Genomic DNA, 26483 nt, shown 5'->3' with positions numbered 1-26483 from the left:
AAGGAAGCTAAAGCCACTCCAGTATCCTGCAGTGCCAGCAGAGATGTTTTTCTTTTCATTTTCTGAGAGGTGCTGCAGCAGAAAACCAGATCTGCTTCCTCAAAGACTGTCACTCCCATCTGGAGAACATAATATCTGACCCGTGGGCTTAATTTGCTGTCAATCTCCCACAGCTCCCAGGAAGGAGCCTCCATCTCCTTTTAACTTAAGGCTGCTACCTCTTGCCCAAAAAACAGGTTTCTCAAGGCTTGTTCTCGAGTCTGATGAGAAACATGAAATAAATGAATGCAAAACACCAGCATCTTCCTTTTCAACTGCCATCAATAAAAGCTCTTTGAAGAGGGAATGCTGAGCAAGTGTTAATTAATAGGACTGTCACTGTGACTCCACATTGCCACTGCAAAGTGCACTGAGTCACTGGAGACACACTGCTCTTTTTGGCTCTGATTTTTCTTTTATTGAGCATCTTGTTCTCAGCTGCTACTAGAAGCAGGAAATCTCTCAAAGCCGTGAGGAGCTGATCCGGTTTGTGCCTTGAATTGGTTATGCTTTTCCACCTACTCCCATGAAGAAGTGCCTCCAGCAGCTCTCTGAGGGGGCTGGAGGAAGCAAATTTCTTCCTGGCCAAGGAAGAAATTTCAGGGCTTTGGGACCCCCTGTCTCTATCAAGCACATCCCCACTAATCTAGACTATGAGGAGCTTTGTTTTTTTCCCGCAAACAAAAAATACCAATTTTTTTCTTTTTTTTTTAATATCTGGAAATAAACAGTTACATGATCCACTGAAATTCATAACAAAGAACAAATTGAATCCTTCATGCTGTGTAACAGCCATAAATAAAGGCTTTATGGCTGAGAAGTTGTAGGCAAAGCTCCAGCAAAATCAGGTTTATTCCCTCCCCACCCCCTGCACTATAAGTCTCTGGAAATGGGGGTTCCAAGGGCTGTTCTGACACAACATTAACTGCAGCTTCTTAAAGCAGACTCCCTGCCAGTATTTACAGTTCACATTCTGTGCATGGTATGTGTCTGTGTAACTGCACCAGCTTTTACAGTTGATTTCTCAGTAGTCATGTGAAACCAAAACAACTCATGGGCTGAACTTGGACTCGCTTGTGCATTTTTCTGATTTAGAATAAAAAAAGTCTGCCTTGGTGTTGGGGAAAAAGATCTCCTGGTTAAAGTTGCTCCAAGTTGATGGTGGCTCAATCTCTGTGAGTGTTGTGTTCCTTCTCCCCAGAACCACTGGCTGGGTTTCCAGGGAACCCTGCAAGATGGATTTCAGAACTTGGTTGTACAATTGCAAAGGCAGTATCTGCATTTTTTTCTTCTTACAAAGGCCTGGCCCTACCTCTACTTGCTGTCTCCTCTAAAACTTGCCCCTGAGGTGTCACAAAATCCATCTTTGGAGAATTAACCTTGGAGTAATCAACTCCTAAAGCTACAGTTCAGCCAGGTCATTCCCTGTTAAGGAAGAACAACTCATTTTAGTGGATTTAAGAGCTGGTTTCTCACTTCAGGAGCCAAATCCAGGTCAGCAGTGACAGTAGATCACTCTGAGAAATGGATAAAGAAATTGGAAGCAAAGCTTCTCTCATGTCAGTTTTGGATATTTTGCTTTGTTCTCCTTTCTTGTGTGCTTAGTATGTAGCCTAAGATAGAAGCTAAAAGGAGGAATTTGTTCTCATTAAGCAGCTGCCCAAATCTCTCTTTTTAAAGAGTCTGAGCAGAAGATATAGAGCCACTGACTGCTCTGCTCTTGTCTACAGCTTGTGTCAAACACTGAGCAAAGTGACTTAAATTGTTGGGACCTGAGAAATGGTATCATTGAGCTCTGACCCCTCATCACTGAATCCAGACACTCAATGTCTCTGCTTCCACCTATTTTATATGAAGCACCTGACACAGCAGCAGCAAATAGCATGGGGGTAAATCCAGCAGCCTGCAGCATTCTCCTTCATTGGCCAAGGCAAAGGTCACCTGGCTGCTGTCACCACCAGTGTCTGGCCACTCCTGGGGCTATTGTCCCCTCTGGATCTCTGTGGAGAGATCCTGCCAGGGAAGGGAAGGTGGGGAGCCAGCTCAGAAGAGCCTCTGTGGCCCTTTGTGCACTCCACATCCACGGTGACAAACCTGTAATGCTGCTCTGGAAATTGAGCACAGCCCCAGCATGCTGGGCTGGAGCCCCAGGTGCTGACACACTAAAGCACAACAGATCCACTGAGCTCCTGGCATCCCCTCCTTTCTTCTTAAGAGCTTCTTAAAATAAGCCCATTAGGCCCAAGTTATCAGCAGCTCACTCAGGAGCCACCTCAGCTCTGAGAGTGGTTTTAATTACAGGCACTGGGTACAGCCACTCACCCCAGACACAACTGCTCCACTGCCCTGGGATTGGGTTTATTGCAGACAAGCAAGGCAATTCTGTGAGGGTGGGGTTAATTCAAGCAGCCCCACGTAGAGCTTCAGCCTGCAAATGGTTAAATGCTTAACCATGCCTGCAAAAACTGGTCAAGTGCAAAGTTGTCTTCCTAAGGGTTTGTGGGGCTGAGGCTGAGCCCCTTTTTTCCCCCAACATTCCCCAGTACCTTTCACTGAGGAGAAAAAAAGTGTGAAGCTGATGAATCTGTCCATGGTTTGTCCTGTTTTCCTTTTAAATGCAAAGCCAAACTTAAACTGTTTAAAGATTGTGCTGTCTTCATTTATGGAATTAATTCACACACAAGGATTCTGTGGGAGAAAACAGCATATTTATCCCAAAGTGGTAAACCTCACAATACCAAGAAACAACTTTCCAAATTTTAAAATTAAAAAGTCTGTTCCCATTGCCTGGTAAATGGACCCTTGGAAAACCAGCTAGGAAACAAATCAGTGTATTAAACCTGCTATCCTAAACTTTTGGTCTTTCTCAGCTGCTGATTTAGGAATACAAATTCCACAGCATTAAGCAGAAAAAGGGAATAGATATTTTTATTTAAAACAGAGTAACTCAAAGTGGCCATAATAACCTATTTCTGTTGCTTTTGTACTTGGGTAATGAGTGACTGCAGTATAAAGTGCTCCTAGTTTTTGCCTCGAGGTCTTGTCAATCATTACCTGATAAATAAAAACTTCAAACTGGTTCCTTTTAGCTTAATTGGGCAGAATTTCTCTCTGAAGGAAGATTGGATACTGAGAATAATGTGTTTGTGGCAGCAGTGGAAGTCAGCAAGCAGGGCATTTGGATGGAAGCATGCAGAGGACGTGAATTCTGAACTCAAAAGATGAATCTGTGGGGATTTTTATCCACAAGTATCTGTTCCCATTGCTGAAGGACTGAATCCAGCAGCAGAGGGAATCCTGCAGCCCCTGAGCTGGGCTTGTGCAAGCTCTGCTGGCCCTCTCTGGTTTCAGCCTTTACAGCTGACACTTCCATAACAATCAGGAATCTTGAAGTTGCACTAAGGCTTATTTAAATCATTATTCTTTATTACACGAACACTGGCAGCAGCAGAGGCAGTTTTCTGCATAGGGACAAAAGGATTTTTTTGTCAGTACTGGAACAGATCTGAAACAGCTCAATTAAGCAAACATAACATCCTCAAAGTTTGGCCTCAAAGGAAACTAGAATAACTGTTCTATAAAATGTTTTAAATGTGCTTTAAAATGTCATTACTCAGATAAATCTAGCTGTTTGGAAGCTCCTCCACCAGGGTTTTATGGCCCTGCCAGTTTATGGCAGTGGATGCATTCATGTCAAGAATTCCTCTTCCAGAACAGTAGATGAGGAGACAAAGCCACAGGAGTGCTGCAGACCAAGGGGAGGCTGCAACCAGCTTGGGAATGGAGTTTTGGCTCCTAGGCTGGGAAAGCTGCTCCAAAGCACATCCAGCAAGTTGTGTGTGTTTGTGGCAGAGCTGGAAACCAGCAGATATTTCATGGCTGGACATGTTGAACTCAGTGGTAAAGTTGCTGTTGGCTGCAGGACTGGCCCTGCAAAGGAAAAATATTTATTTTATTCTTGCTCTCCTTGCTGGCAGCACCCCTGCCTTACACCTAAATGAAGAGAATTGGGACCATAATGAGAAATACCAGAGGAACCCTCCTTCTAAATTTAGTCCAGGCCTACAAAAGCTGAGTAGGTCCCATTTTGCATCAGTAAAGGTCTTTCCACTGATGCTTTACTGGACTCTCAGAGCAGTACACAAAGCAAATTTACTTATGAATTTGTACTTGCTTGTGGAAGATGGCAGATTAACTCCCAAATGCTGATGATTTAATCCTCTGGCCCAGCAAATATATCTATGTAAGCTGGCACAACTCTGCTCACAGTTCAAAGAAAACAAGAACCCCAAAATTGCTGTTGTGCCCTGAAGATATAATGCTCAGTTAATAGAGGGATTTAGACAATTTTTTTTTTCAGCTGCCTCCATAGCAATGCAGTGTGGTATCCACAGTAGGAAACCTCATGCCAGCAGCATCTCTCAAATATGCTAAAACAATCTAAATTAGAAAATGTCAGCTTCTTGGCTGATGTTTCTTTGGAGTTTCTTTCTTCCTTTCTTGTGCCTCTATAATTTTATTGGGATGACTAAATCTCTGAACTATGTTAGCAGTAAACAGAACTAATTTACCCCCTGCTTCTTTGAAACAGCTGCTGACAGCTGCACTATAATTCAATCATGGATCTTTGCAGCACAGACTGCAAAACACATCCATATTTTTGCTATTCTTCCCTCCCTGTTGTATTTGGACCAAAGGAGCTGCCCCAAATAATGGCATGTGACAGTTTTGCCTATACATAGAGACTGAGCTGCATGAAAACAGAGGCCCAAGATGAAACACTGCCCAGCCAGAAAGGTTCTTTGAATAAAAGAAGAATAACCACACAGATACACAATGTCGTCGGGATATCTTTTGTAAAGTTGCAATGATTTATTTTACTAGTTTGTACAAAAAGGCTTCTGACAACTGCTCTATGAAAAGAACCAGAAATGTGTATGCATATTCCAACTGTTAATAAATATCTTCTTAAATAAGGAAACAAATGTGTTTAGGAACCCAGAATAATTTTTCCTGCATGTGATTGAAAAGGAATTCAGAGATGGAAATAAATAATTCTTCTTCCGCTTGTGACAACTATTTACACAAAAATGTACAAACAGTGAAGCTGATGTTGAGCCTAGCAACAGAAATCCTGTTATTATGCTTAAAAACAACAACAAAAAACCAAAACAGAAACAATCCCCACATAATATTTAATATATGAGTCCCATACAGCAAGACACCGTGGTCCAAGTTAAAAACGCAATACACCAACGCAGTGACCACCAACACTGAAACACCCACAAGAGAAAACTAATCCTTGACTACTAAATAGTGGAAGCTCAGGCATGATTAGCTTTTAACCTTCTAGGCAGCACCTTCACTTCCTTTAGGAGGTTTACAGAAGCACTGGTGTGTGTATGTATGCAATGTCAAAAGATGCTTCCTCTCGGTGTGATTTCAGTTCCTCACCCTGACCAGGGATGCACTGAGGGCAGGTTTGGCTGCTCATGGTGGATGGTGCTGTCTGCAGGCTCCATGAGAGGTGGATTTTTGGCTTCAGCTGTTGTCCTGCCCTGTGGCTGGCTGTGTTTGCCCAATGTCTGCCCATGGGGAGGTTTGCTGCAGCCAGGCTGCTCCTGCAGATGTTGCAGAGGTCTAGGGGGATGCCAGGCACATCTGGCAAGGTGGCAGCTGCTCACCAAGGCCCCCATCCAAAACCTGCCAATTCTGTAGGTTTTTCCCCTTTCCCATCAGCCTAATCCTGCTACTGAGAGAACTGCTGGGAAAACACCAATTGACTGAAATGAGATGAGAATTCGGCCATCAGAAACAAGTTTCCAATTTATTTCATAGACAGTAGGGGTTTTTTTCTTCCTTTGCTTATTCTTTTTAAAGTGAGGCATCTGGTCTGGATTTGATCTATGACTTAAAGGGAGAAGAGCAGTGAGTGAAGTCCAGAATTTCATTTATCTTCTTTCTCTAACTCTCCTCTAAGGCAAGACATGGAGCCAAGTCTCTACTGTGGCTGCATGGCCCCATCTGCTCACTGAGCAGAGACCCATCTCCAGGGATTTGTGATGTCCTGGACTCATCTGTTGGAGGCTGGGCTCTCTGAAGTTTGGAGATTTAGAGCTGGGTGTGCTGGGCATGGTGTTTTATTGGGCATTATTTTCTTTTTATCTCCCTGGTGAAATTTATACCAATCCTACTTTGGTGCATGCCAAAGTGGGGAATTGGTTTGTGATTGGTTACTGAAACTCTGTATTCTTCTTTGCAGCAACTTTAATTGAGCCTTAATTACTGAAATGTGATGTTTGTGTAACCTGTGACTTTAAAAGAAGGAAAAAGAAAAGCCTTGAGGGGACATTTTCTTGCTTCTGGTTCCAGCTTCTTGGTGGCCCTTGAAGGGGATTGTTGTGGGGTTTTTTGAGGTGAAGCCAAGAGAGCAGGGGGTTTATCAGAGGCACTGGCCCCAGGAAGGTTTCCCGGTTTGTTCCCAGTCTGTGTGGGGCTGGGTGTGCATCCCAACTCACAGCACCTTCTGACTTGAGTCTCCATGTTCTTGGAAAAGGGCTGGAACTTGTTCCCTCAAGGAAGTCAATGGACATTTTCCACACAGCAGCAGGATCTTTAGTTACAGCTCTTACAGTAGCTGCTCAGGGCACCCCAGCTACACGTCAGCTTTAATCCCTGCTTCTCAGCATTTTGCTGCTTTCCTGTTTCAAGTTCATAGCAAATTGAAATACCTTCTGGTTGCTAGAGGAAATTTCCTTCTTTGTGTTGATAGAAAAAAGTACACCCCAAAATTCTCACTCTTTGCAGCACTTTTCTTCAGCTGTTTTACTTGCCAATTGATTGGTTTTTTCTTAGCCTAATCTGTCCTGTGAGTTTGTGTCAATCCACATCCAACTTTTGCTACTGTAGTTTAAAACTGGAAGTTCCATGTAATTCACCCTTGGTTTTGCCTATGAAATCGAAGCAGAGGGATGGAAGCAATAATTCTCTAACAAAATACCTGTTCACTCCAGGTATATTTTGTTCACTTATTTTATTGCAAACCGTGTTACAGGAACTACACACACTTATTAGTCACAGCACAGTCTCACCTTGGATAGATTATTACTGTTTTACTCACAATCAACACTGGTGAGTTTGCAATCTCCAGAAAGACTCATTTGCAAAAGTATGTACTGTAGGAGCCAATTTTGTAAGCAGATTTGGTTTTAAATGGTTTGTCTGGCTTGTTTCAGTTTACAAGCTCATTGTCTGTAATAAACTAAAACAAAATGTGTTCAAATGCCTCTTCAGATCCAAAAACTGTTCCATTGTCTGAACTTTCAGAGGCCTGGTCCTAAAATGGTTTGGGACTTTTTTAAACCCATGGCTGGAGCGCCAACCTTTTCCCCCAACCCCACACAGCCACACAAACCCACTCTTTACAAATAACTTCTTTTTCTTTTTTCTTCCTCTGTCCTACAAACCTAGTGGCAGCCACATGCTCGTACCACCATGTTCCTGTATTTTTTTAAGATAACATTGGAGCTGTCATCAAAATAGAGCACTGAGATGGCGTTGAGTTGTGTAGGAGCACAGCAGGGCTTCGGCACAGTCTCTGGGTTTATAAAGTGAACCTGGGGAACCAAAATAGAGCAATGTTAAGATTCACTTCTCTCCTCTCCTCCCCCCATGTCCTTCTTTCCTGGGCAACCTCCTGCCTGTCCCATACCCTCACTCAGTAGCTGAGCTGTGTAACTTTTGGGATTCACTGATTCTCAGCCTGACCCCAAATCCACTTTTGGTGGCAGCATGTTGCAGATCCTTACAGAGTTTCCCCAAGAGGTGCTGACAGTGGGTCTGGTGTCTTGCTCCTTCCTTCCCATGCAGTGGGACTAAACCCCCATTAGTGTCTGTCACAGAGCCCTTTCAAACCAGAGAGAGCCTGCCACTGCCTGCAGCAGAGACAGGGTCATTCTGGCCAGGTTCTAATTCAGACATGTGGGACCAGGTGCTGCAGGCACCTTGAGAGCTAAGGCAGATCCTCCTGCCCCTGTCAGCTCAGAGACCCTGCTGTGTATAAATTTATTTCTGAGTAGCAGCTGTCAGATGTAACCCTCTGCTAGGAGACAGGGTGCACCTACCAGTGTCTGTACAATGGCATGGTTTGTAGCATTCATGTAGGAATTCAGGGGGAAAGCACATTCTCCTTCACAGTAATAGGCAGCGTAGCCCTCCGGAGCAATGATCCAGTCCTTGAGTCAATTGAAGCCATTGGATTGTGGAGAAGGACAGAAATGCAGTGAAACAAAAAGCCAACCAGCACATAAATCTAAAAATTCATACACACAGTTACAGTGGGCTGCAAAATAAAAATCTGCCCCCCTGGCCTTTCTGAATCTCTCTCAAAGGCCTCTGAAGTGCCTGCTCTTCCTGCAGGGACACACCCCACATTGCAAATGTGCCCACAGAGCAGCTGCACATCTGGGTTCAGTTGTTCATCCATTCAGCAGTGTCCTGCCTGTCCACGAGGACCACTTCACCCAGCAGCACAATGCAGATACAAGCTTTCAGAAAGGAAAATAGCTTTAACCAGGTCTAAAAAAACATGTAGATGAAAATGGAGAGCCATGCCTTCAGCACTGCCAGAGGACCTGCAGGCCCACAGCCCCTCAAAAGGACCTGACTGTGCTGAGCTTCCAGCCAGCCTCCCACTAAATATTTGTATACCCAACTTAGCAGAAGCACTTAAGCACACTAAAGGCTGTAAACAATAATTTTCCCCTTCAGGATTTAAAATAAAAAATCCAGTTGGTGGCTGGATTTCACTTCTGCAGTTGATAAACTCTGTGCCAGGGCACCCCAGCCCCAGCCCAGTCCTTACCTGCCACCCCAGGTCCCTGAAGCTGACGTAGAGCTCGTGTTTCTTGCAGGCCTGTCGCTGGTCACTGCTGCTGTTCTCTGTGAGGGGACAATGGTGGCCATGAGCTTGGGCTGCCCCAGCTCCCTCAGCAGGGAGTGAGGCATTGCTGCTCATCTGGTGCACTTACAGCTGGGGTTTTTAGGTGTTTTGGTCGTATAATAATGGCTGGGTTCAACATATATGAAATACACTTCTGGCTTTTTTGTGCAAAGCCAAAAAAGGCCTGGGAAAGTCGGGGGTTTTATCTTAATTTTTTTTGCCCTGGACATTCTCTGACTTCCTAAAAGCAGCACACAGATCACTCTGATTATTGCCTATACATAAAAGTAGAATCAGTGCAGTTTTAAAGTTGGACATCCTGGACACATAGCCTGAGCTGAAGGCCCAGGCAGAAAGAATGGCTCAGGAAGAATTTCATCAATGACAGGGTGGTCAGGCACTGGAAGGAGCTGCCAGGAATGCAGTGGAGTCCCCATCTCTGGAAGTGTTCAAGGGACTGGACATGGCACTCAGTGCTCTGGGCTGGTTGACAAGGTGGGAGTTGGTCAAAGGTTGGACTTGATGACCTTGGAGGTTTTTTCCAACCTTAATGATTCTATAAAAATGTGATTGGAAGCTCTGTTTTCCTTTTCCTTCTGCTCCTCACAACCTCTCCTTCCACTCAGTGAGGCACTCCCAGAAGCAGCTGGAATTTGCTGCTGCCTCAGCAGAGCCAGCCCTGAGCTGTGGCTCCTGCTGGGACCCTCATCAAGGGCCAGAACCTCTGAGGTATCACATAATTAAGCCACATTTCTATTTCAAATGCCTGATGGAGTTTTCTTCCAAATTAGGAAGCACAGCTCCCCCCAGAATAGCCGTGGTTATCCTGAGAATGAATGGGTTTTCTTCTCTATGCAAGAATTTTGGGACTACTGTGCTTTTTAGGGGCTAAACTTAAAATCACTAGCCCTGAAAAAAAACAGCATTTGGATTCAGATACACTGATCACTTATCACTGATTGTTTTAACATAATTATCTTCCATTTCAAAATGAGAATTTATTTCATATGGGAGAAAAGGAGTTTTTCTGATTAGGTGCTTGGGGTATTTTTTAAAATTTGAATTAAGAAACCCCTCAATCTAACATAGAGAAAAGAACGTTTCTTTGAAGCTGACATTTTTGGAACAACCCTAACCCCACATGGTTTCACACCAGTGGTGCCCAAAGGGACAACAAACAGATAACGTGGGTGAAACCATTCCCACACCATCCCAGAGCCAGAGCCGCGGTCCCAGCCAGCTGTGCTGTACCTGCAATGTTGGAGACCCGGAATGCCTCCTGGTTCTTTGGTGTTTTGGATCTGTTCTGGCTCCTCTGCTTGCCGCCCGTGGAGCGGATGCTGCGCAGGTGCACCTCGGTGGCCTTGAAGAAGGCCACGGTGAAGGGCTGCTTGTTCTGGGGGCCCTGCCTCCCGATCAGCCCCGCCAGCTTGGGGTTGATGCTTTGTCCTGCAAGCACGACAGACTGGTGAGGGTTTTGTCCTGGTTTCATCCTGGTTTCATCCTGGCAGCAGCCAGGATAACTCCTGGGAATGCCATCCACCCTCCAAAGACCTGGGCTTAACGGGCAAAGCTGCTTCTGACAAGAGCAGCTCAGCACAGCTAACTTCATTTTATATCTCTGTGTAAAAGTTACATTAACTAGTCCTACATTATAATTGTTTTAGCCCAAATCCGCTTAGCATTAGCTTTTCCTGCATTCTTTAGAGGGGTTTCTTCAAGTTCACCAACCTATAATTTGAAGTGATCCTATAAAAGGAGCCATAAAACTCAGCCCATAGGAACACTAAATTCCCACTGGAAGGTTATTAGCTTAAAATAAAAATGCCTTGTATGAAATGCTGACAGAGTTCCAGATATACCTCAGCTGAGAGAAACAAATGTTTGGAGGCATTTTGCCTATTGCTGCATATTGCCACCACCATACCTGATAACTTTGTACAAAACTTTGATTATCATCCCTGATAATCATCATGATTTCATCATCATACTTCATCTTGGGCTCTAGAATAATTTGATTTTTGGTAAAAGACAATTAGTAGGTTTCTCTGTAGAATTAAATCAATTCTTTCCAAATAAGGCAAGGAGAGTGTGGCAGTGGGAAATTTAATGTTTCTCCTTGTTGCTGTTGAGGGATGTCTGGGTCCTGCTGTGCAATGCAGAGGTGATATCAAGGATTATTCTGTCCCAAGATACTGCGTGCTGCTGCTAAATCCAAATTATGGGTTTGTGATCCTTTTGCTAAGGCCTTGTCAGCCACAAATCAAACATGCCAAAGGACAGCTGACACTTTCCTGGAGCAGCCCTGCAAGGCAGCCTGACCAGAGAGAGTGGGAAAAGGGCTCTCAGTTCACTTATTTTGTATGATTATTTTTTAATAGACTGTATTTGCTTCATGATTACAAATCGTGTAACTGCAGATACAATGAAAGGATGGGTTTGATTTACTTTGGTATTTGACTTCACTTAAAGCCTTGAGGATTGCCCGAGCATAAAGTGTCGCATCAAAATCCTGCTGTACTTACAGCACATGATATTTAGTGCCTCCCCTGCCTGTGAATCATGAAACAGAGTCCCTGGTTTCTGCTGGGGTGTGACACTCACCATCAATGCCTTCCACGGAGAGCTGCAGGCCAAGGTTGTGCTGGGGATTCACCACCCAGTGGTTACTGGTCGCGGTGATGTCGAACACCAGCCACCCTTCCTCTGCAGCCCAGATCGTCCTGGAGTCCAGCAGGAACAGGTCTGAATCCCTGAAACAAAGAGCAGAATTCCCAGTTAGCCAGGATTTCCACTGGAGTCTCCACAAACATTCTTTAAGCAGCACATGGAGTTGGGATTTCAGTGATAGGCAGAGCTGGGCTGGTTTGTGTTGCCCTCCAACAACCCTCAGGTGAAACTTCTCCTCTATTCTCTTCAAAAATGGGAGGATGGGTTGAAGCAGAGCTGAGCTGGTTTGGGGTTACTTTGCTGTTAACCTTGAGCTCCTGATGCAACTTCAAAAAAACTTTTGCCAGGCCCAGATCTGTGGAATTACTGTTTGCATATGCAAATCCGGTAATTGGGCAGACAATGCTGCTCATTAGCCTTTCCACACATAATTTCCTGACATTTATGCATAACTGTAGTCTTGGTGCAAGCCAGCTGGAACAATGGTGTGCATACATTATCATATGTAATACGTTTTTTTTTTAAATTGGCTCATCTGAGTTTACAGATAACTGATTGAGGCAATAACCCTCTGCACTGCTGTGGGTCACAATCTTTTTTCAATTCATTGCTTGGATGTTTTTTTTTTTTTTAAAGGCCACTGCTGGGTTACTCTAGCTGAAGAAATAATATCAGAAAATGGAAAAGATCCTAAAAAGAGAGATTCTGTTCTTTTGAAAAAGGTGAAATTATTTCAGACTTACAAGATGTTTCCTGGCAAATTTCTGAAAAACTAAAATTTGAGAAAATACAGGTTCTGTAAAGGAAGGAGTTTTATCAGAAAAGGAGGAGATAAAACTCAGATTAAAAAATGGATGCTGTTGCAGTTCTTTTATAAAAAATTACTTTATAAGAAGAACAAAGACAAGTGCTGGAAGTGTCTAGACAAGTCCTGTAAGAGCTGCTTTTGTGCCTGCAGTGAACAAACATGATAACTTGTTCAAGTGTAATTATATCCTTTTGAATAAAGAACTATCCTTGAAAAACCCTTTAATCACATCCTCAAAGCTTTAAAAGGCCTTATGAATTTGGTCACTATAGATTTGTCAGTGCAAATATGTATATTCAGCTTGGTTTACACGGTGCCTGTTGTTTGCATGAAACATCAAGTGATCAGAGATGAATCTGAGGAGAGCTGTTGACATAAGGGCTTTTGACTCACAGCTTTTAGTGATTCTTTTCCCTTTGACATACCAAGAAATTAGAAGCTTTTGCCCCACACAGAACAGGAATGGAGAGGTTTTTGCAATGCTTTTATTGTTTATCTTTCCTTTCAACCTTCGTGGGCCAGAGTGTGTAAGAGGTGATGCTTTCCTCTGTGAGCTAAGGGGTGTCACCCCCCTCCTGATTGTGCTGGCTTGCATGAAAGTAAATTTCTGAAATGAGTTCCTGCAGAGCAGGTGAGCACAAGGCTCAGGGTGTAAGAGGATTCTGTGTTTCCTCCCTAAAGCAGGAGAGATTTGGGTACCCCATGGCTGAATATGCAGCCGGTGCTGCTGAGGGTGCAATCAGTGCTTGCTTCCAAGCAAAGCTCTGGTTTGTGGCAGAAGCCCTACACCAGAGCTGGGCTTGCTGCACCACCTCCTTGCTAAGGCAGAGGGGATCCTGTGGGATTGTTCAGGGGATGTTTGGGAGCCGAAGTGGGTGGCTCAGGAGGGGCTGTGGGGCAGCAATGCTCAAGGCAGGTGTTGGGAGCTCAGTCAGCTTTGCTCCTAGGAAATCTGAAGTTAAACAGGACGTGGTAACCCCTCTCACATTAGTTACAGCAATGCAAGAAGCTTGAACTCCAAGCAGAGGACAAATCTCCTGGGGTTCCATCCCCACCCAGGAGCAGTGGCCCCGTTCCCACAGTGCAGGACACCTCCCACCCTGCCCTGTTTACAACACACTGACCCAAACACATCCCACAGGAGCCAGGGACCAGGCAGTTGCATGGATTGGCCCGTCCCAGTGGCTGAGGCCAAGTTTCCAGGAGTAAAGGGTGTTTTATTCACATAGTCCATTATTTCAGCATGGCCCCTGACTGGAACTCATGATTCACACAAGGTTTGGTTAACAGGGATTTGGCTTGCTTGGTTTTCTCCCCTTGTAGTTTTGCAGGTTGATGATAGTAGCAATCATGATAATTTTTTGTTTTGTTTTGTTTTAGCTACTATTCAGCTGCAGTATTATTACTCAGAAAAAACAGCTTTTAAGCTTCCCATGCTGACATGATGCAATCAGGGTAAGCAGACTACATGAGGCCTCAAGTACCAGGGTGAGTCAGTCTGGGAAATTGTATAATACATTTGTTTTCCTGTAGTTACAGCAATGTGCAAACAATAGGCCTGGAGGGGAAGCCCAAAGTGAGAGAGATCAAAGGGACCCACTGAAGGGAAATGTCCTTCCCACACACACTTGGAACATTTGGACCCCAAAAAAGCCCCGTGTTGGATGCCCTTTGGAGGAGTTCAAGCACTCCTGGGTTAGTGCTTTCTGCCCTGGCCCACCATCACGGCCAGGGTGGGATGCAGAACCTCACTGGTGCTGCAAGCAGAGGCTCCTGAGATGTGGCTCCTGTTCAGATGAAAAGAAACCTCTTGTTCTTTTCAAAAAGAAAACCTCCTTTAAGTGGAATGTCCTGCTCTCCAAAGACAGGCAAACAGCATTAAATCACCAGCTAATAGGCAGCCAGCCCTTGAGATATCCTTGTTGGACAAGACACAGTAAACACAGCAAAGAAATGTTGTTCTGCTAAGACTTAAACAACATTTATTCTGAGGGTTCCCATCTAATGACTTGTCACAGAAGGCAGCGCTGGTTCAGTCTAACTGATGTGGCTGCTTTGGGTTTTAGCTGAGAGATAAAGATCTGAGCGCAAAGAGAAAAGGTTTCTATGCACATCTCACTCCTGTACCTCACCTTCCCACTGTGTTCTCACGGAGCATGTTCCTGGAGCAGTGTGAGTGATGGCTCTGCAGCAAGGAGGCAAAAAACCCCTTTGGTTCCAGGCCCTGCATTCAGTTCCTTCATTTTAGAATTTCAGTGCATGCAAGAAACTGTACTTGCTCTTTTTCCAGAGCAAGAGATAGGAAAGGCACATGATCCTCCTTTTACAGAAAAATTAAGCTGGGACATGGAAATGTTAATGTCTAGATTAGGGTTACATAAATTACAAAGTCTGGGTCCAGACCACAAGTATGTTCTGTTGAGACCACATCAAAATGGCTCAGTGTTCAAAGAGCTGACATCAATGGGAGTGTCAGAGCTTTTAGCAATGATAAAATTTGGGGCTTTCTGCTCGCCTGTCTCAAGCACCAGGCTCTCAGTGGAGCCTGAGATGAAGACAGGAGGTTGGCATTTGCCTGCTGATGTCTTTGGTAGTGTCTCACACTGAATGCCAGACAGGAGAGTCACCTCCTGTTAGAAAGCACTCCCAAAAAAATTTGTCTACAGGTCATGTAAGTGCTGTGTGGTCTGTGAAACTTCCTGAGTGAACTTGTTCTCTGGGCTCAGGGCTGAGTAACCAGCACTGCAGCGTGAGGGTGGCTGGGCAGGATGCATGTGAGATCGTGTCTGGGAAGCAGCTGGAGCTATGGAGGTGGAAGGGCTGATGGTGGTAAGGAAAGGGATCACAAATATTTAGTTAAGAGAAAAGGGCTGGAAGAAGTGAGGGTTGTGGGGGTGAGCACAGAAATCAGAGAATAAGGCAGGGAAGGGAAGGTGTGGGATAAGGGGAATTGTTGCAACATGGCAATTCTGAAACAAGAGAAAGAATAACCATGAAGCTCTATGAAAATAATATTTATGGCTTCTTTGCTTTTTGCTGCGGTACTTTTTTAGTCCCTGGGATACAGCTTGGTTTGAAGCCATAAACAGTAGAAATATACCCAAAAATGAGAAGTGCTGCATCTGCCCCAACCACTTGCCTTGGTGAGTTGGGGCACAAGGAGAACATGGATAAAAACATCAGAGACAGAAATTCTGCATTGGCAAGGGAACAGGAGATAAAACTCTGCATTTATAGACTATAATGCTGTAAGGTCCACACTATTTTAGGACAGCCCTCCTGCCAAACAATCCCTGCTTTTACGCCTGTTTTCTTCACTCATGGTCCCCATCCTGCTCATCAGCCCTGTGATTTCAAACTGCTGCTTACAAGTGGCAGTAAACACTAATGAGCACTTCCAAGTGGGATAAAAATAAATGGGAAAAAGGACAGACAGCAGCAGTGAAGGTGACAATTTCCATTACACTGTAAGACAAGGTGATTCCTGTGACCAGGCAGCACTCTGTGCTGGGAGCAGCCCCCGGGCTCCCCTGGCTCTGGTCCCTGCCTGCATCAGGGTCAGGGAATCCCTCAGCCCAAAGAGCACCCCTGGCAGCTGGACTGCCCTGATGCCTCCCTCTGCCTGCAGGAATTCCAATATCAGTGCTTTAAACAGAAACCATACAGAGGCACCTGTCAACAGCCTTTGGATGGCTTTACAAATGTGGGTTAACCCTCCTGCTTCTGTTTTAAAGTGGGAAACACTTGAGGCATGGATATGTTGAATTCTCCTTGATTCAGCATGTAAACCACAGTGTCTAAGGCAGGAGCACAATCCTCTCCTCTCAACTCTTATTCTAACCCTAGAGGGGCCGCTTGGGTTGCAGGCACAGGGCAAGTTTTCCAGCAGGCAGCCCAAGGACAGAGCTGGCATGGGGAAGGGGTTATTCATGTCCAGGTTTGAGCAGGTGGAGGGAGGAGAAGGCAGAAAGGGCATCCTGGCAGGGTGGGAGGAGATGTGGGGTTAGAAGACATCTGTTTGGATTAAAAACCTGCCCTATCCAGATTCCAGCTTGCTTGGTGTCATTGCTTAAAGTCAGCTGCAGCTGTCCAAAGACAAGCTTAGGAAAATATTTTTCAGACTTTCCTACTTTGAGAGGGCCCCAGGATCTCCCTGGGCCTCTCCCTGGCACGTTTGCAACACCCTCTGTACACAGACCTGATGCAGCCCTCCTCCCACACCTTCCCTTCCCTGTGTGTTGGGATCCCCTGCTTATCCTTCCCTCTCCCTCCCCACTGGTAAAAGCTCTCCCCACTGATAAAAGCTCTCCCCACTGGTAAAAGCTCTCCCCACTGATAAAAGCTCCCCCCGTGCCCCCAGGCAGGAGCCACCAGCCAAGCACAGCCCAGGGGCTCTGCCAGGTGAAGGGATGTGCACAGCAGGAATTCAGTTTGCTAGAGGTGTTTTCCAAGGATTGGCCTGAAAAGTGGCTGTACTGGTAGTGAAACAGATCTGTGTAAATTCTGCTGAATCTAGGGGAAAAATTAAATTCATTTTAAAATTGCAGCAGATTCTTAATTCTGCTTTGTGCGTTTCAAGTAGCTGGGTTGCCTTTCTTAGACAGTGTTGGAGAAGGGTAAGATCTAGATCTCAAAGGCTGATTAAAAGTGGCAATAGGGGTCTGTTACTGAGATGCAACTTCTTTCCTAAACATGAAGCTTGTTGTAAAAACAGTGCTGGGAGAAATGAGGTTTTACACACATCTCTGACACTTTCTGTACAGCTGTTTCTGCTCAGCATTGAGGGGCTGTTCATCAGTGCATCACTTCCCCTGCAAGGACCCACTGGGGTATGCAAAATGCCTCCTGCAGCTCCTCAAGTGCCTGTGAAGAGTTGTGCCTTGCTAAGTTCAAGATTTGTCAGAGGTTTTGCAGGCTGCAGTGGCTTTTAGGAATGGTCTGAAGGAGAAAACCAGATACACTCTGTTCTTGGAGAGCTGCAGGATCTCTATTCTCAAGTTCCCTCGTTACTTGCTGAGATAAATGACTGATAAGTCACCAAAAATTATAATCAAATTTATTGTTGGTATTTGTAGATACTGTCATGGTGCTGGGGCACATCATTAAATCCAGCTGTGCTGTGCTGTACCATCCTCAGAATGCTCACACTGGCACTTAAAAAAGCCCCAAAAAGAAGGCACATCTGCTTTATGGGTGGGTGGGCCTAAGCCTTTCTTAGGTACTAGAATTACATGTTTCAACCCACAACATTGAACCAGACTCCAGTGAATGGCAGAAAGGGGTCTGGAGAGGGGCTCAGGTTTGATCTGCTGCAGCAGTGCTGTAGTTTGAAGCTCAAGCTAAAGGGTTCCAGCTGCAAGTCAAACCCAGGAATGCATCCTGCAAGATCTGATTTTTCTGTAGGGCTGGTAACATGAGCATTCAAATCACTGCCTTTGAAGCCCTGAAATCCATAATGGCCACAAAGTGAACATGTAACAACTACATTTCAATTACCAAAGGCTGGTCAAGTACCTGGTTTTATTCTCTCCAGTAACAAAACTCCCATCGACTTCAAAGGGACTGGGATTCACTCTGCAGTGCAAGAGCTGGGTCCAAGGAAATAGGAGATGTAACTCTGGGATGAGGTATTTCAGCTTCAAAAGGTGCAGACAGAGAAGCAGGATCGAGCTCTGAGCTTTAGGGCAGCTCTACAGTCTGCATTTTTTCTGCAGCTCCAGGTTCATTAACTGAGGAGGATGCCCTGACTGAGCACTGGGATCTGCTTTGCTCTCCCTCCTTTTCCAGGGGGAGGAGACTTGAGCAGCCCCTGGCTCCCCATGGCCACCTTCAGCTCCCACTGAGGAGTTTGTCACCTCAAACCTGGACTGGATGTCCTGCTGCTCTCAAGTCAGGAACTGGCTTTGTCAAACACCTTCCCAGGCTGCTGGGTGAGTGAGCCACGACGTCCAAACAGAAGTTGGACATGAGTCACTGGACTTTGAGCTATGCACTTGAAAGCTTTGAGGCATGTTATACCAGTTAAAACATCATCAGTGTTTGTGATATTTGGGGCATTTTTGTTCATGAATGTACTTGTTTGCCTAAAGTGAATAACTGATGCTGTGTGCCTAAAGAATGCTGTGCACGCCTTTTTATCGAGGAGATGCTGCCAGTTTGAAGAGCTTGCCTTGCAACGAAAGATTTGGAAAAGTCAGAAAGAATATTTGACCATTTGATCATTTGTTGATTTCCTACAAACACCTGTAATAATATCTCCAGTCTGACAGAGATGTAGTTCCTGGCAGTCCAAAGTCTAGTGGCATCTCATCTGCTGCAAAGGGAGGGCTGGGCCCTCACTTTTGGTTGTTAGGTTGAGCAGGTGGATGGGGGAGAGGTTCCACCCTGCAAACATGGAGCTGTTGGGGGGCAGGATTTCAGGAGCAGTCTGCTGGGGGTGCAGCTGTTCTCTGGGAACACCTAAGCCTGTATTTTTCACTGACAATGAAGTGCACACAAGAGATGTTGCTGGTTAGATACCTCCAACCTGCCTGAACTCGTGAAGTCATTAACTGCTGAGCTGCTCATACCTCTGCTTTCTGTGAGCTGAGGGCACCATCACACCCTCCAAACTGGAGGCTCTTCTGTGGTTTCACTGAAAACCCTGCCTGCAGCACATCTCACAGAGGAAAATCTCTCCAGTCCCCCTCAGCCTGAGCTTTCCCTGTACTCTGGGAGCTGTCCTGCTCTCTGCTCTGTGTGAGAGGATGCTGAGCTGCCCCTGGCAGGAGCTGCTGTGCCTCGGGCACTGCACAGCCCGCAGAATTTCAGGGTCAGGTCTCAAGAGGCGATTCCAGCAGTGCTCCTGTGTCAGGAGAGCCCTGGCAGAAGGAAACCCGAAGGCAGCAGAGGTTTCCCTCCTGCGTGGGGGGGAGGGTTTGGCTTTGTTTTGCTCTTGTTGCTAACAACGTCAGATGGGGCTGACTTTCCAGAGCTCAGGATGAGACAAACAGCCAAGGAAGCATCAAAGTCAATGGGTGTTTTTTGATCAACACTGGAGAGAGTTTGTTTTCTTTCTCCACTTGCCCAATGACACACTGACTTGGATGACTGGGCTGTGACAGAGCCGGGTGGAAAATGTCAGTGGAAAAATGCAGAAAAAGAGCAAATATTTTTACAAATGGTAGTGACAATATTTTTACCTTTGGTCAATCCAAACCAACAGGAATATTTTTTCAGGACAAACTGTTCAAAACTCGCCATGGCCTGTGCCAAAATGTATGCAAAAGGGGAATATGCATGAGCACTCATTAAAAACAGTGTTGCTGTGGTGAATATGATGCAGTAAAATTGCATCTAGTCTTGTGGCTGGAACATCTGTATAATTAGCAAGATTCCTCACCTCTTCCAGACAGTGGTTGATGTATATGCCCACCCTTTGCATATGGTTTTTTTTTTTCCTTTAGGAGTAGGAATTAGGAGGAGAGAGTTTGCAGAAGCATTTGCTGCTCCCCAGCAGTACCTTCCCATCCTCTCTAAACAAAGCTGTGACAAAGTTTTGGATGCACCGTGGTAAAATTAAGATATCAGACCTCGTTCTGACTCTGTCAGTGAGATTCCTTGTGGGCACCTCACTCATCAGGACCCGAGGGGGAACTGCCCTGGCCTGTGGTGAGGAAGGAGGGTCATTAACCCAAGAACAGGTTCCTGGCAGTTCCCCAGTGCCCTGGCACACAGGTCGGTGCCTCCTCCTCTGCCAGCACATCTACAGGTTCTGCTCTTCCAAAGACTGGAAAGTCATCCCTGCAGGCTGACACCTAAATAACCCTCTCAAGAAATACAGCAAAGGGAGGCTGCTGCCTCTGGAATGGCCTAAGAGGGAATAAACTGAAATGCTTAGGGTGAGCAGGACATCTGATGGGTCCTGTGCACAGCTCTGGCTTGTTGCCTTCTCCTTTAAGGAAGACCTGGTTCAAATGCACAGTTTGAATTACCACTGTTTGATAAAAATAGATTTGTTTTAGCACAGTCCCCAAACACTGCAAATAATTGCATCATTAGAAATGCCAGGAGAACCATGAGTTTTAAGCTATAAAATCAGAATTTCAGATGTGGAAGAAAACACACCAGTGGTTAAATATTTTTACCATCCAGCAAAGCTGGCAGAAATTCTCACCATTAAAAAAAAAAGAAGTTGACAAGGTTTCCTGACATATTTCAATTTTTTCTGCATTTTTATTAGTTCTTATAAAACTATAAAGCCACAGTCCTGATTATACTTTTTTTTCTTAGCCTTTTGGACTTTCCACTTTTTAAATCCCTAGTGTTTCTCTTTTCATAAACCTAAATTAGAACTGTAGTATTATTAGCCCACATTTAGTAGTCCTAAAGAATAACTTCTGACCAGAATGTGATTGTAAATACTTTTCACATAAATAAATGCAATCTCACTTTTGGTAGGATTTGTATGTGAAAGAAATCTGTGTAAATGAAACTAAGTGCCTTTGATAAGTGGTTTGGGATTGCTGATTAATTGGAACTAAAACCAGATGAGAAAATTGAACATATGTTCTTATTCACGTTCCCTGGAGGATTTGTCAGGGAGCTTGGCATACATTAATAATTGCTTGGAAGGGATTTAATAGCTCATCTTGTAGTTTTGCACATGCAAAACAATCAGTCAATATAAAAAGCATGGTGTCATCTGTCTTTGTTAATTAGGGAGCTCGAATGCCTTTGATAATAAGGGCTAGTAATTAAGCTACAATTCCAAAGGAAGTATTTGGCTTTGCCACCTCAGGATCCATCAGAGGCAGGAGGAAGGGGGGAGTACTTCCAGAAATCTTGAGATATTCCTGGTTTATGATACTTTTTCTGCACTAGCACACGGTCAGGCTACTGAGTGCTCCCAGAGAGCAGAGCAGGAGTGCTGGGGATGCTCCCTGGGGCACAGGGAGGCTCCCAGGGCACCTGTGCCCAATCACAACACTCAGGAGGTGCTGCAGCAGCATCACTGGGATCTCCTGCACGCCCCAGTGCCAAACCCAGCCACTGGTGCTGATGGCACCAGGCTCTCTGAGAGCCCTGGCCGTGACTCCCTGCAGGAACAGGGAGCTGTGCCCTCGGCAGGGTGTCCCTGTGGGTGCCTCACCTCCCCGGGTGCTCCTGCAGGACCTGGTAGACGCTGATCTGGAAGGTTTCGTTGTCGAAGCGCTCGCGGATGAAATCCTTGTAGATCCTGAACTCGGCCGCCGTCACCGCCTCCCCCTCGGGGATCCGCGAGAGGTCAAACCTGAACTCTCGGTAGTGGCAGCGCTGGTGGTGGAACTCTCTGTCATGCTCCACTGGAACAGAAAACAGCCCATTAGGCACCTGCTTTGTTCCCCTTCCCCTCGCCAGCAAACACCCTCTGAGCTGCCACAACAGAGAAGGGCGGGAATATCTGGTCGCAGCATCTCAGGGGCTGCTCAGATCACTAAAGCACAGAGGAAATACCTGCCTCTATCTGGGCTATTATGGGCATATATGTGTTTATTGGGTTCCTTTGGAACAGTTTTACAGTTGGCTGGCACAGGGGGCCATTGTGTTTTAATGATTTTTGGCAGCTTTGTGCTTGACAAGCGACTCTGGACATTTGCCACCGATAACGACCGAGCTGCTGTGGGAAGGAGCTGAGACAAACAGATGGGGCTTTTCAGGAGTGCTGGTTCTTGGCCTGGCTCTGCTCCTGACAGTCACACACACACATACCCACACTCTATAGACACAAATTCCAGCCCTTGAGGCTTTTCATGCCAGTGACCCACATTTGGTGCCAGCTGAACTCATCACAAGCTCTCGGCTCTGCTCTGTAGGGTCCAAGCTTTCATTCTAAAGGATCTTTAGTGATCAGGGTGGTGAAGCAACTGTTCAAAGTGAGGGCTTCCTTCCACCTCCCAACCCTGACTGTGAAATAGCAAGTGCCAGATCCTCCCAGGCCGGTGTTGGGATGTGTGCTGTCCCACGGGGTGACAGGCCTGCCTGTCCCCTGATGGAAGCTGGTGGTCCCCTGTGACCCTGCTTGTGGCACGGAAGCAGGGGGTCAGTGAGACTTCAAGCCAGTCCTGCAGCAAGGGGGAGGAGAGGTGTCAGTGCCCCAGCCCAACACATGAGGCAAGGCACCCTTCTTGGAACAAATTCCAAATTAAACAGACAAGTCAGACAAAGGGAAAGGGGGAAATGGAGCTATAAGGGGATGAACTGACTCGCCCAAGGTCACAACGCATGACATTTTAAGAGCTGAGGTTTGAACCAGGGACTTCCTATATGTCCCCGTCCTGTCGTCTGTCCACTTGACCTCTCTGCAGCTCGAGTGCACAATTCAAGTAGTTAGCTCTGAGATTTCCTTGGCGAGGAATGTGTGTCTTCCTACAGGCCTGATTTGCTTCTGGCAGCAGCAAATCCATTGTGTAAATCCATTGACTTAAAGGGAATTACTCCTGAAAAAAAGAGGAGTTTCAAGCCCGGCTCTGGAAAGTGCTGTTTAAATTGACAGCTCTGCATGGTACAAACACAGATCAGCCCTGGGCAGGGTGTCCCCATGGCAGGGACAGAGCTGGGGAGGCTCTGGGAGCAGGGCTGTGTCCAAGCATGGAGCAGGTTCAGAGCTGCTTTGCTGGCTGAGGCTCAGCCTCTGGCCATGGACTCTTCCTCCTCTCTCACATCCCTTCTGTGAGGAGTCCAGTTTGCCACTGTGTGATTGCTGCTCAGGGAAATGCTGCAGAGCTCTTACTCATAGCTGGGATTCATCTTAGAGGAGCTTTTTAGGTATGAAACCTCTACACTTTCCAAGGCAAAGGTGGTTAAGTTTAGCAAATGGTTTTATGTGTTGAGCAGTCTCTGTTGCACCTCTACTAAAACATCTAAGGGGCGACATTTAGTGTCTCATGTGGAGGAATATTGTGAATATTCACCAGTGTTTGTGAAAGACTTGGCAGGCTACAACTGCCCTGGACGTGCTAGCAGCACTATTAAATGAGCCTCAATCCCTCTCCTCCAAAGTACTCCTGACAGAATAAGATATAAAGAGCATAATTTCAGTTTTAAAGGAATTTATCTGCAACTAAATTAAAATGGAATGAAAAATACTTTTAATATGGAATCCCTCCTTTAACCACAAATGTAGAAGAATGAATATAATGCTGTGTGGGTTTAGTTGCAGCTGTTAGCAGTAGGATGTACAAATATGATTTGCTTCCAAAGACATGGGAAGGCTGAATTTCCAGAGGAAGGTGGGTGCAGTTTTTCAGAACGTGTGTGATGACAGCTACATCAACCAACACTGGCCTTTAGCTGCACTTTATACACAAGGTCTGACAACATGCACATGAAGATGAAACTTTTTGGGGTGCTGCTAAAGTTCACAGCAATTCCCACTGCTGAGCCCTAGAAAAAATGTGTCGTGTTAGTATGAAAAATTAACAGCCAGGGTCATAAAATAAAGAGCCCCAAAGTTTGAACTTTCCCATGCTTTGCAGATGTTTGGATATAGGGTTTTGGCCTGAGCCATCTTTAGTGTTAAAGCAAACATTCCTGTGGCTATAGTCATTAAGATCATGAAAATATGTGGATATGTAACTGAAGAAAGAATCCCAAGAAACCCTTCAACTCAGTGTTTATTGTTTTTCCCCTTTTTCTTTGCACTCTGGACCTATCTGCTGACCCAGAAGTAACAAATCCTTTCAGAACTAATTTATGAGAAACACTGACCCTGAATCAACATCTGTTAGATGACTGCAGTAAATCTTATTACATAATTAAACACCAAAATCTATGTTAAAATAACGTTAAGGGTCTGACTCGAACTCATAAAAGCAAGACTCTTCATTATGAAGGCTGAAATCCTATCCCCAAGTCATGCTGCTGTGTGTTGGTATTTGGGAACATGTGGTACAGTATATCTGATCAAGCACTTTTTGCAGACCCCTGTAATACCTTAAGCACAACAGCACGGGGTAAGCAGGGGAGCATTCAAGGAGCCTGAGTTTCCTGGGTTTGATGGGTGTTAGACCTCTGACAATGCTGCAACTGGGTCATTTCCAGTTAATTACCTGAGGAGTTGGAAGGGGGAGAGTGGGGGGAGAGCTTAAAAAAAAAGGCAAGGGGGAATAGTGGTATTTGGTATTTTAAGTGTTCACTGAAACAGTTCAAGAGAATTGCTGCAGCTCTTTGGATGTGATTTTACAGTTCCTCCATTAGATGTATAAAATCCATGATCCCTATTGGCACAATGACCATAAGAAGAACTTTTTGGTCATCCTTGAAGGATTTAATCTCAGCTGTTTGTTCGCCATTGATGTTAAATTAATGTTAAATGCTCCCTTAAAACACATCAAGCATTTTGACTATTTGCTGGATATGCTTCATAGCCCTTCTGCCCACAGAACTTCAACTCATCTTTGTCCCAGGCTCATAGTTCTCACAAATCTACTACCCAAAGGCTTTGGTGAATGGTTTTAGCCCAGATGCTAATTTCAAACATTGGAAATTCCAGCTCACAATTCAAATGCCTTGGCAAGGCAGCTGCTTGGAGAGGAAGCCAAAACTCTGGATGTGCAATCAAAGGTTGTAAAATAGGAAAAGGAAGAACACCCTTGAAAAATAATTCTGCTCTGAAACAGACTGTGTGCCTTGACTGTGGGAAAACAGGGCATTTCCTCTCCTTAAAAAACATTCCAAAGTCACTCCCAGGTGATGCGTGAGAGCCTCTCCTCTTTCTTAGAAGCAGTATTGCACTTTGGAGGCACAACCACTGCAGACAAATTCTAACTTAATTTGGCCTAATTTAACACAGGGCTTAATCTGGCCTAGCTAAAAGGCCTAATTTAACACAGGGCTCAAAAACTGCTGGTGTCAAACAACCCTTGGCATGGTGAGTGCGGCAGTTAATTGGGGCTATGGGGGATGAGGATCATCAGGCACTCCCCCTGGCACAGTCCTTGGGAAAGGTGGAGACAATGGGAGCTGTGGGATGGAGGAGGACATCAGATGCATGAGAAAATAAGCAAGACACCAAAATTCGTGGGGGAACAATTAAGGTGATGCAGCCAAAACAAGGAATACCTCAAGCTGGTGGTTATCAGTGGCTTGGCCACACCTGTCACAAATATGCAAGCCATATATCAGCACCTTTGAAAGCCTGGCCTTGCTATCTGAGCAGGATCTGAGTGCTGCTCTATCTGACACAGAGAGGGCTCCCAGCCCTCTGAAGCCCTTTGTGTCTCCAAGGCTCTGTTGTGGGCTGATGGTGATGCAAGAGGGGGCAGGACACAGTTGTGCAACTGCCAGGGATGGTTGAAGCAAACAGGATGGGTACATGTGCTCAGGTGTGAAGCAGCCAGGTATCAGATCCAAAAATATGGGAAAGCTGGAGATAAAATGTCAACAAATACTGGGTGCTTGTCCTGGCGTGTGCTGAAGATACAGAACTTAAAAACATTAGCAGGCAGGGATGAAACAGTGTGGCTGCTGATATTTAGAACTTGCAGCAATACAGTTAAAGCCTGTACCAAAAAAATAATAGTGGACAGAAAACCTTGAGGTCCTGATTTATCACCCCAGGTGCCCAAACTTCCAAAGCAAATGACACATCAACATAAAGCTGGAAACCAACTGATCCCACGTTTGGTCATTTTCACAGCAAAGTATGTTGAGGTTAGAAATAAACTAACTCCAACTCTTTGCAGCCCCTTTGTGAATCTCTGCTGGCAAGTGCAAAGCCACCCTGAGCTAATTCTGCAAACCTGGTTGGACCTTTGGGGTGGTGTCAGGGACTGCTGGTAGCCAGGCCTGCCTTGTGACACAAGGATTATGGTGAGGCACAACTTGGAGTGTTTTTGAATGACAGTGTTAAAAATAATTATTATTGAATAAATAAATAATTATTATTGAAGAATTAAAGAGCTTATCTAAATGCCAGGGAAGTCAATAGAAATATTTTCACTAATTTCAATGGATTTCACAGGAGGCCAATCTCTCTGCTTAGGTATTTTTACTCTCTTCTTTTCT

The 26483-nt window shown here is 45.3% G+C and overlaps 1 protein-coding gene across 1 annotated transcript in view; it reads right to left on the bottom strand.

Moving 5' to 3' along the window:
- Positions 1–4880: 4880 nt before the first annotated feature.
- The window catches only part of BMP7 (bone morphogenetic protein 7), a 40905-nt gene continuing 19302 nt past the window's right edge, over positions 4881–26483 (bottom strand). The window contains exons 2-7 of the mRNA XM_066561340.1: positions 21589–21781; positions 11585–11733; positions 10232–10429; positions 8903–8979; positions 8163–8273; positions 4881–7655 (exon numbers count right to left, since the gene is read on the bottom strand). Of these exons, the coding sequence (XP_066417437.1) occupies positions 7506–7655; positions 8163–8273; positions 8903–8979; positions 10232–10429; positions 11585–11733; positions 21589–21781 (878 nt within the window). The 3' untranslated portion in view covers positions 4881–7505. The remainder of the gene's footprint in view (positions 7656–8162; positions 8274–8902; positions 8980–10231; positions 10430–11584; positions 11734–21588; positions 21782–26483) is intronic.

The sequence above is a fragment of the Molothrus aeneus genome, chromosome 17 (assembly GCF_037042795.1).
Source record: "Molothrus aeneus isolate 106 chromosome 17, BPBGC_Maene_1.0, whole genome shotgun sequence".
NCBI lineage: Eukaryota > Metazoa > Chordata > Aves > Passeriformes > Icteridae > Molothrus > Molothrus aeneus.
The sequence above is the reverse complement of the archived record's forward strand: the minus strand, read 5'-3'. Positions and strand labels throughout refer to the sequence as shown.